This window comes from Chiloscyllium plagiosum, chromosome 32 (genome assembly GCF_004010195.1).
Source record: "Chiloscyllium plagiosum isolate BGI_BamShark_2017 chromosome 32, ASM401019v2, whole genome shotgun sequence".
NCBI lineage: Eukaryota > Metazoa > Chordata > Chondrichthyes > Orectolobiformes > Hemiscylliidae > Chiloscyllium > Chiloscyllium plagiosum.
In genome coordinates, this window is record NC_057741.1 from 41,193,200 (window position 1) to 41,204,811 (window position 11,612).

At 40.1% G+C, this 11,612-nt stretch overlaps 1 protein-coding gene across 2 annotated transcripts in view; it reads right to left on the reverse strand.

Annotated features, from left to right (window-relative positions):
- LOC122539551 (ubiquitin-conjugating enzyme E2 D3) overlaps positions 1 to 11,612 on the reverse strand; it is a 38,555-nt gene that overhangs the window by 26,008 nt on the left and 935 nt on the right. For both annotated transcript variants that reach the window (XM_043674531.1, XM_043674532.1), the window contains exons 2-4: positions 10,028 to 10,091; positions 1,004 to 1,035; positions 845 to 922 (exon numbers count right to left, since the gene is read on the reverse strand). In XM_043674531.1, coding sequence (XP_043530466.1) covers positions 845 to 922; positions 1,004 to 1,035; positions 10,028 to 10,091 — 174 coding nt within the window. The remainder of the gene's footprint in view (positions 1 to 844; positions 923 to 1,003; positions 1,036 to 10,027; positions 10,092 to 11,612) is intronic.

The following is an 11,612-nucleotide window of genomic DNA, read 5'->3' on the forward strand; positions in this document are numbered from 1 at the left end:
ATTCAGCTGACAACTTAAGCGCTGCAATCCTAAATTGAAAAGCTCCTTATAGTAAGACAACTACTGGAAAGACCGAGTAGAAGTCCCTCCAGCTGTGATGCCATCCAACATCAAACAGGTTAATATTGGTCATCTTGATAGGGACTGCATGTCTATTGAAACATCAGCAATAACAGAAGCGCGATGAAATTTGATACATTATAAATCTTGAAAACCAATTCTATAACTCAGTTTCTTAAAGAGTGCAGAAACACAGGATAAGATTAGATTAGATTTAGATTAGATTAGATTACAGCATGGAAACAGGCCCTTCGGCCCAACAAGTCCACACCGACCCGCCGAAGCGCAACCCACCCATGCCCCTACATTTACCCCTTACCTAACACTACGGGCAATTTAGCATGGCCAATTCACCTGACCTGCACATCTTTGGACTGTGGGAGGAAACCGGAGCACCCGGAGGAAACCCACGCAGACACGGGGAGAACGTGCAAACTCCACACAGTCAGTCGCCTGAGGCGGGAATTGAACCCGGGTCTCAGGCGCTGTGAGGCAGCAGTGCTAACCACTGTGCCACCGTGCCGCCCACGGTGGATCTGAATTTCATTCAGGAACTCAGAGGATACGAACCATGACAGTCAGGAAATGGAGCAACCCATTAACATACAGATTAACTGCAAGAACCATAATTGGTCTATTATCCATCCAGCTATTTTGGAAATTTAACATGTGTCACACCAACCCAACTCTTTTGTTATCCCTCCTTACTCCAATGCTTTGATTTAAACACAATGTTGTCAGATTGTCCACATTTTAAACATCACCACTTAACAACTATACTTGCCTTGGGTGGTTTGAAAGGGTAGTCTGTAGGAAAGTGAATTGTCAAGAAAAAGACTCCACCCTGATATGGACTATCATTCTGTTGAGAAAGAAATGAAAATTAATTTTACAATCCTTTAATAATAAACATCTGTATACCAAACTTTGAATAAATACTTACAGGTCCCATGATTGTGGCTTGCCAGTGAAACACTAAGAAGAAAGAAATACTGGCCATTAGTATGAAATGTAAATCACTTTGGATTGTTGCATGCTCCATTAGCCAATACAGAGGGTTGAAGGGAAACAATAGCTTTGTACAGTCATTCAATGTTGAGTTTAAAGATTGGATAATAAAATGCACACCACACATTACTGAAATGTGCCATTACTTGGGATGTCAGTATACATTAAATCGAACCTTTGCACATTTTCTAAATGGTAGCGAGTCACATACCCAAAAGAAACATCATTTCTCGTCCCAAATAAATAGGTATTAGCAAATAGTTTTCGCAGCAATATCCATTATATGTTGCTATTGAGATTGCGAATCCATTCAAAATGGAAACAGTTATTTGTTCAAGAACGAAACCTTAAAAAACACTCTAAAGCCCAACCAGGCAAACTCACTAGTAAGCAGGACATGATTACTCTACACTCCCAAAAGTGGATCAAACTGACCAGTCAGAATTAAGTATAATCAGCACAAATATAGAAAGCTTCAGATATGCTAGAACAAAACCACAAAATAATAACCCCCAACATCTATTTTCAAATGCTCCAACTAATCTTCTAAAGATAACAGATTTGGCCACAACTAGAGTATTGGCCAAATCTGGTAACCACACTTTCGAAAAGACAACTACCTTGAGAGGATGCAGAGATTTATTGGAAAGGACAAGGAATATTTTGTAGCTACAAAGTTAGTTTGGAGCAACCGGGAGTTGTTCACCTTGCACCAAAGGAGATTAAGGGAAGATTTCATAAAGGTCCACTAGTTTATGACAGGTTTAGACAAAGGTAGGTGAAGTTAATGTCGGGAAGGAGATTAAGGGTTGGGACTAGCGACACAGTTGGAACTTGAGGAAAAATGTTGTTTTACTCAGTCTTAATAATCTAGAAATATTTGCTCAGGAAGTTCAAAATTATAATTTTCCAAAGGAAATTGAAAGGTGCTTGAGGAAAATAGATGCGACCTGTCGATGTCTGTTTTCTCTCCATCTGCAGCATGACTATGAACAGAAATGATACTGAATATGGATGTCATTTCCTCATTCTATAAATTCCACAAAAAAAGTAGCCAATCAAAGCAGCAAAAAAAAAATCTAATACCGCTGCCAAGATCCTTTTCATAATTGCGTTACGCATTTCTATGTATGAGATACTGCTTACTGAAGTAATGATGATACTGCTTCGTTTAAAATTAGAGACTAAGTATGCCTTGCCTCAGTGCCAAAACAACACCAGGAAATCCCGCTTAAAATTGTTGAGAAATTATTTAAAAAATGAAATATATTTACAGAATGAGCAAAGCTAAACCATTTTTATGGCACAAATAAAGTGAGCATATCAATGTGCGATTTTGTGAAGGCATGCAAGCCATTCAGCACCAGAATGCTATTTTTTGAAAGCCAATATTCTATCCAGAGCATGAAAACTATTAAAAGAGGATAGAAATGTACCTTCTACAGCTTACACCCTATGAGGTTCCTTCCGTGTAGATGGAATAATCTGTGATCTTTCCTCGTGGATTAAGTGTTCACCTTGTGCTAGCTTTTTGGTTTGTGCACAAGTATAGCAAAGTCCCTTGGTACTGCAACTTGCTGCAGTTTTTCTCCATTTAAATGATATTTAATTTTCTCGTTCTCCCTTCCAAAACAACTTATTTTTCCACATTATAATCCATTTACCAACTGCTTGCCTACTTAATTGACTTATCAACGTCTCTCTGTAAAACTGTATCCTTCTTTCGACCTTCCTTCCCATTTAATTTTTGTGTTATCAGCAAATTTGGCTCGAATACATTTACTGCATCCTCCAATGTGAACAGTTGTGATCCTAACATTGATCCCTGTGGAAGCCTACTGGTCACAGGTCACAAACCGAAAAAGAACCCCTTAATCCCAATTGCTTTTCCTTGCCCACTAGCCAATTTTTTAATGCATACGACCTCCAACACCGTGGGCTCTTAGAATCATAAATCTGTACATCACGGAAACAGACTCTTCGGTGCCAATTAGATACCCTAAATTAATCTAGTTCCACTTGCCAGCATTTGACCCATATGCCTCTCAATCCTTCCCATTCATGTACCCATCCATATGACTTTTAATTTTTCTAACTGTACCCACCTTCACCACTCTCTGACACCTCATTCCATCCATGCACCCCTGCGAAAAAGTTCCCACTCATGTTCCATTTAAATCTTTCCCTTCTCATCTTAAGTCTATGCCTTCTCGTTTTGGACTCTTAGGAAAAAGGCCTTATCCACACCCCTCAATTTTATAAACCTTTAAGACGTTCACTGCCTCCAACACCCCAGTGAAAACAACCCCAGCCTATTCACCCTCTCTTGATAGTTTAAATCCTCCAACCCTGACAACATCCTTGTAAATCTTATACGAACCCTTTGAAGTGTCACATCATCTTTCCTATGTTAGGGTGACCAGAATTAAATGCAGTATTCTAAAAGTGGCCTCACCAATGTCCTGTACAGCTGCAACATGACCTCCCAACTCTGATATTCAATTCACTGACTAATAAAGGGAAACTTATCAAATGCCTTCTTCACTACCCTGTCTACCTGGTGAGGTGCCTTCTTCAACCGCTGCAGTCCACGTGCTGTGGGTTGACCCATAGTGCCATTAGGGAGGGAATTCCAGGATTTTGACCTAGGAACGATGATCTATTCCAAAGTCAGGATGGTGAGTGGCTTGGAGGGGAACTTGAAGGTGGAGGTATTCCCATACATCTACTACCCTTACCCTTCACGATGAAGAGGTCATAGGTTTGGAAGGTGCTATCTGAGGATCTTTGGTGAATTTCTGCAATGCATTTTGTAGACAGTACACACTGATGCCACTAAGCATTGGTGGTGGAGGGAGTGGATGCTTGTAGATGTCGTGTCAATCAAGTGGGCTGCTTTGTCTGGATAATGTCACGTTTGGGTGTTGTGAGGGCTGCACTCATCCAGACAAGTGAGGAGCATTCCATCCCACTCCATGCTTGTGGCTTGGAGATAATGGACAGGCTTTGTGGGGTCAAGTGAGTTATGTGTCGCAGTATGCCTAGTTTCTGACCTGTTCTCGTGGCCACTGTGTTTATGTGATGAATCCAGTTCAGTTTGATGGTCAACAGTAACACCTAATGACGTTGGCGATTCAGTGATGCTATCACTGCTGAATGCAGAGGGATGGTGGCTAGATTGTCTCTTATTTGTGGTCATAGCCTGGGACTTGTGTGGCACAAATGTTACTTTCAAATTGTCAGCCCAAGCCTGGATATTGTCCCTATCTTGTTGCATTCAAAGATGGGACTGTTTCAGTATCTGAGGAGTCATGAATGGTGATCACCCCCATTTCTGAACTTATGATGGAGGAAAGGTCATTGATGAAGCAGCTGAAGACGGTTGGGCCAGGGACACTACCCATAGGAACTCCTGCAAAGATGTCCTGGAGATAAGATGACTGACCTCCAACAACCACAAACATCTTCCTATGTGAAAGGAATAATTCCAACCTCTGGAGAGTTTTCTCCCTGATACCCACTGCTTCCAGTTCTGCTAGGGTCCCTTGATGCCACACTCTGTTGAATGCAGCTTTGATGCCAAGGGTTGTCACTCTCACCTCACCTCTGGAATTTAGCTCTTTTGTCCATGTTTGGACCAGGAGGTCTGGAGCTGAGTGGTCCTGGAGGAACCCAAACTGGGCATCACTGAGCAGGTGCTGCTTGATAGCACTGTTGATGACACCTTTCATCACTGATGATCGAGAATAAACAGATGGGGCAGTAATTGGACAGGTTGGATTTGTCCTGCTTTGTAGATATAGAATATCCTTGGGTAATTTTCTACATTGTCAGGTAGACACCAGTGTTGCAACTATACTGGAACAGTTTGGCTAGGGGAACATGTTCCGTATGATCTAACCTTGGCAACCAGTTTCCAATTCAAAATCTTGTAGAATGCCTTGAAGTTCACATGGACAACTTTCATCGCTCTGCCTTCAATCTTTTGTCATTTCCTCAAAAAACTCAAATTAGTGAGACAATTCCCCACACACAAAGCGATGTTAACTATCTCTAATCATTCCCTGCCTTTCCAAATACATATAAAACCTATCCTTCAGAATCCCCTCCCAACAACTTGCCCACCACTGACATAAGGCTCACTAGTCTGTTGCTCCCTGGCTTTTCCTTACCATCCTTCTTAAATAATGGCACATCAGCCAACCTCCAGTCTCCAGCTGCTCACCTGTGGCCATCAATAAAACAAGTATCTCAGCAAGGGGCCAGCAATCACCTCTCTAGCTTCCCATGAAATTCAAAGATACACCTGCTTAGGCACCAGGGATTCATTCACTTTTATGCATTTTAAGACATCCACCAACTGCGCCTCTGTAATTTGGACACTTTTCAAGATATCACTATTTATTTCGCCAAGTTCTCTACCTTCCAAATCTTTTTCCACAGTAAAAACTTTCGCAAAATACTTATTAGTATCTCACCCATCTCCTGCAGTTCCATACAGACAGCCCTATTGATCTGTAAGGGTCCCTATTCACTCTTTTTTACTTAATGTATTTGTAGAATTTCTTTGGATTCTCCTTAACACGAGTTGCCAGAATTATCTCATGTCCTCTCCCAATTTACCTTGAGTATACTCCTCCTGTCCTTGCCTCCTCTAGGGATTCCAGCAATCCCAACTGTCTATACTTGACATATGCGTCCTCCTTCCTAATGACGTGTCAGTTTGTGAGGTACCTTGTCAAAAGCCTTCTGGAAATATGAATATAACACATCTACTGGGTCCCCTCTCTCCATTCTGATGGAGCCTTCCTTGAAGAACACAAATAAATTAATCAGACAACTTCCCAACTTTTTATTCAAAGAGAAATTGTGTTGCGGTTGGTGAGGCCACACTTGGAGTGTTGTGTTCAGTTTTGGTCACCTTGATATAGGAAGGATGTTATTAAGCTGGAAAGGGTCAGGAAAAATTTACAAGAATGCTGCCAGGACTGAACGATGAGTTATAGGGAGAGGTTGGACAACCTAGGACTTTTTTCTTTACAGCATAGGAGACCGAGGGGGTATCTTATAGAAGTGTGTAAGATGAGGGGCATGGATAGAGTGAATGCACTCAGTCTTTGTCCCCCAGGGTTGGGGAAATCGAGGACTAGAGGGTGTCCGTTTAAGTTTAGACGGGGAAGACTAAAACTGAGTCTGAGGGGTAACTTTTTTTTAAACATAGAGGGTGTTATGCAAATGGAATAAGTTGGCAACAGAGGTGGTTGAGGTGGGTCCATTGGCAACATTTAAAAGTATTTGTAAAAATACATGGATAGGGAAGATTTGCAAGGCTATGAGCTAAGTGCAGGGAAACGGAGTTAGAGTGGATGGGCATTTTGTTTGGCATGGACCAGTTTAGGCCAAAAGGCATGTCTCCGTGCTGCAGAGCTCTTGACGCCATGCTGAGTCTGCTTGACTAAATCAGGATTTCCAAATAATCTGCTATTACTTCCTTAATATTTGATTTCAACACTTTTCCAATAAATGTTTGGCTAATTGACCTACAGTTAACTTGCTTTTTGAATCCTTCTCTTTTGAATACGGTTGTCTTACTAACAGTTTTCCAATCCTCAAGTATTTCGCCAATATCTAAGGATTTTTGGAAAACTATTGCTTGCAATGCAAGTACATCTTTCCTTAAAAGATGAAATTAATACTATGCATAATATTCCAGGCATGATCATCCCAAAACCTGATACAACTGTGACAAGATTCATTCTTGTACTTCATTCTTGTTGCAATAAAGATGAGTATGTCGTGCACTGCAATTGCCTTGCTCTATCTGCACCCTAATTTGTGTGTTCCATCTACAAATACACAATTTTCCTTCAACATTTACAAATATCATTTTTTAAAAATTAATATTCTTATAACCAAAGTGAATAACTCCACATCACTACATTATACTCACTCTGCAACGCTGTCCACACCCTTATATGTTGACACTGCTGTAACCTTGTGCATTCCTCATGGTTTACATTCCCACCTAGTGCTCTATGAGCAAATTTAAATATATTGTTCTTTGGCCAATTCATCAATATAGTTTGCAATCATCAGACTCCAGCACAGATCCTTGTGGCACTCCATTAGTCAGTCTGCCAACCTGAATATGTCCCATTTGTCCCTTTAACAAAGTCTAGTTCAATAAAAAATCCCCAAATGCTGTGTATTAACCCTTTGTATAGCACCTTAGCACATGCTTCTTGAAAATCCAAGTATCCAATGGTTCTTAGCCTACCAGTTACATCTCTAAAACTAAGATTTGCAAATGTTTTCCTTTCATAAAACCTTACTGATTTATTCTAACAATATATATTTTTTCCAATGAGACTTAAGAGCAATTTACCTTAACAGCAAATGAGAAATACATGTATAAATGAAAGGGAGCACAAATAGTTCTATTTTAAAAACACAAATTTCTATTTTACAAATCCCAAGGACTTTATTACTTTTAAAAATTGCAATGTGAACCCTAAGTAATTCTACAGGTTTCACAAAACAATCCCACCCTCGTGCATTGGCAGATCTACTGGTGAAAAAAAAAGTGAAATTGATCCCTTGAACCAGGAACATCAGAAGAACTACTTTTCCTTTTCATCAACTAAGCAAAACAAAAAATTGCTAACACTTATTTTGCCAATTACAGATCTTTGACATGATGATGAGTTGGAAATCAATCATGGTAGAATGGCTGGATCAGACTTCTGTCCATCTTTACTAATCAAAGCTAATCGAAATCTGGACTTCATGTGCTGGCATATGCAGTTAAATATAAACAGTTTGGCTTTGCTTATAATTTTGCCCTTATCTTTGGAATTTTCTTCCTAAAGTCCTGCTTTTAGATACACCTTGAAAGTTAGCACTCAAACCTTTGGTCACCAGTCCTATTATCTTGATCTCCGAATGTGTGGCTCAGAATCAAATTTTAATTCTAAACAATAATTGCCTTGAAGCCTGTCAACAATCCATATGAAGACATGCATCCCTCCTATGAATTCTTTCAATTATATTTTGAGAAGGGTGAAGTGGTAATCACTAGAGAAAAGCCCAAGTGCTGCCTGAGACTGTAGTGTTGAAATAGGGAACAAAAACCAACTAGTGTGATCAAACTACTAGAAACAAATATTGCTCCACTGACACTAATCCCATCACTTCACTTTACTGTCAGATGGTTCAGAGCATTGAAGGGTGAGATCTTAGCGTGCAAGTCTCTAAAGGTAGTAGCACAAGTACATAAGGTTGTAAAGAAGGCATATGGAATGTTCTCCTTCATTGGTTGGGGAATATAATACAAAAGTAGGGATAGAATGACGAAACTGTGTAAGACACTGGTGAGGCCTCAAATGTAGTATTGCATACAGTTCTGGTCACCGACGTTACAGGATATTAGAACATTATCACGACTGGAAAAGTATGGGCATGCAGAGAGACTGGAGAGTTTGCAATTATATTCCTTGGAATAGACAAAGCTGAGGGATGATATGACATGACTGAGGTGTACAAAACTTAGCAGTAGAGATAGATAAGAGAAACCTACTTCCTTGGCAGAGATCAAAAACTAGGGGTCATAGTTTCAAGCGAAGTGACAGAAAGAGTAGAGGGTTTTATGAGTAAAAACTTTTATTGCAGAGGTTAATGGGTATCTGGAATTCACTGCCTGAGTTGCTGGTGGAGGTAGAGTCCCTAAACTCTTAAAACTAGTACTTAGATCTGCACATTAAGTGCTGAAAGCTGCAGGACCATGGCCCATCAGCAGGAAAATGGGATTAGAAAGGAAATTTGGGTCAGCACGGACGTGATGGCCTGAATGCTCCTTTTCTGTGCTGTTTCATTTCGATGACTCACTCTCTAAAGAAAACAATTTAAATATAGAAGTGCCTAATCTACCCTTGTACCAATAGTTATGCTCCCACATATTCAATTAATTCCTCAGACATGAAGCTCTTTGGTGCTACACAATGCTAACACTTCCTTCTAGTCATTCCTCATAACATAGATTTTGACTTTTCTCATACCACTGTATTTAGCTACCAAAGTAGCTTCTACTTTGGGATACTGTCTACATTAGTTTGACAAATATATGCAATAAACCTGCTTGTTAAAATATTTCACTAACTCTTGTAAATATAATTTTCACTGAAGGGAACAAATTGTGAAGTTGCAAAAGTAAAATGTGAACATCCCAGTTAAATTCTTTTCATGTGTATAGAGTTATTTCTGATATTATTTATCTACCAATTTGTACAGAGATAGTAAGCACTGGGTATACAACAGTATTCAGTAAACTATTTGGTTGGATAAATTTGGCATAAAGTTCATCCAAACATGAAAGGTGGGGTGCAATATATCCAGAAATGGAATCAGCCAATGCCATGGGGACAAAATCCAGTCCACATTGCCCAGGCATATGGTTTTTGTTTTAAAAAAGAATCTGACACTGACTGATGCCAAGGTCAAACCAAAGTTTTCACTGCAAAGTGACCATGTAGGCTAAATAGCCAAGATTAAAAAGCTTCTAAACCTTTGGCCAATCTTTAACAGAAAACGCTATTCTTTAGTGGCTGCATTCAAACAAGACCGCAGCTGACAGTGACAGGACAAGCACTGACCATGAGGTCATTTATAAATGGTCAGTGATGGGGCTCTTGTGGCACAGTGGTAAGTCCCTACATCTAAGCCAAAAGCCCTCTGTTCAAGTCCCACCTACCAAAGAGGTGTGTAATAACACCTTGAACAGATTATAAAATATTTAAACAGTCAGTGAAGGACACCTGATGCAATCATGCCAAAGCTCTTAAGTCTCTTTGATGTTTTCTCTCAGTTGATAGAAACCCAGGTTCCACTTTATATGGAACTCAAAAAACACCCATATTATATTAAGAAACACTTTTGATTTTACCATTTCATTTAAAACACTCACTGTCATCTCCAACTGGCCCTGCAGAACACTGTGCTGGAGGATCACGAGCCAAGTCAGCGAGTTCCTGGATTTAAGAAATGAAAACCAAGTCACAGTTGTGAATCAAAGAGTGGCCATTTGGAATGATATTTGCCCATCACACCATTTCCAACAATATATGCTCCGCAAACTAGTGACTATTAAGCAATGCAAATATGTGCACATAATACACCGTTTGTAAATATCCAACTTCTTGGTCACTTTTTAATTCGAATTTCATTTAAAAACTAAATTCCTTCAGTAGTGACTTTTTGTTTTCAGAACAGAGGAAAATATACAGGAGAGTCACCCAGGAATTGGCAGTAGGAACTCTGAATCATTAATATGTTATCAACAAGAGCAGTCTTGGATGTGAGGCACACAAAATTGGTAAATAACACCAATATCACAAAGAAGGATGGTAATGAGCATGTAATTTTACATTTAATGCAGAGAAGTGTGAAGTGACATTTTGGAAGGAAAATGGAGAGGCAGCATATATTAAATGTTACAATTTTAACAGAGCACATCTACACAAAGTTTTGATGGCAGCAGAGCAAGTTGACATGATTAAAAATGGGATCACTGACATCGAAATAGACACAGCATACAAACACAATGAAGTTGTGCTTAACCTTTACCAAATCTCTGGTTAAATTTCAATTAGTATAGCATATCCAACAGTGGATGCCACACTTTCAGAAGTGTTTTGGAAATAGTGCACAAGAGATTTGAGCAATGTACCAGTGACAAGGGACTTCAGTTACTTGGAGAAACTAGAGGTTGATCTCACAGCAGAGAAAGTTAAAGAGAGATTTAAGAGATATTCAGTTGTAAAGAAGTTTGTTGGAGTAGATCGCAAGATTCTGCTGTTCACAATGAGTTGGAAATTAGAGGGTACACATTTATGATAACTGGTAAAATTGTGAAGAATTCTTTTCTTGTATCAAGTGGACTCTGCTGTTTGAAAAGATGATACAAGTGCATTGTACAACGATTTGCAAAAAGGAGTTTTATATATTCTTCAAGGGGCAGAATTAGAGCTAAAGAACTGGTGAATAGTCTTCACTGGAGAAAGTGAAGACTGCAGCTGCTGGAGATCAGAGTCGAAGAGTGTGGCGCTGGAAAAGCACAGCCGGACAGGCAGCATCCGAGTAGGAGAGTCAATTTTTTGAGCAAAAGCTCTTCATCAGTAATGAAGCTAGTGGCCTAAGGGAGCTGAAAGATGAATGCGGGTGTGGGTCTGGGGACAAGGTAGTTGGGAATACAATAGGTAGATGAAGGCGGGAGTGAAGGTGATAGGTCAGAGAGGAGGGCAGAGTAGATAGATGGAAAGGAAAAGAGACATGTGAGACAGTTCAAGAGGGTGGTGGCAATTAGAAAGCTTGGATTTGGGATAAGGCAGGGGGAGGGAAATGAGGAAACTGGTGAAATCGACATTGATTCCATGTGTTTGGAGGGACCCAAGGTGGAAGATGAGGCAGCGCCCCTCCTGGCATCTGGTGGTTACGGTTCGGCAGAGGCTGTGGCCCAGGAGCCGCATACCCTTGGGCGTGATGGGGGGGGT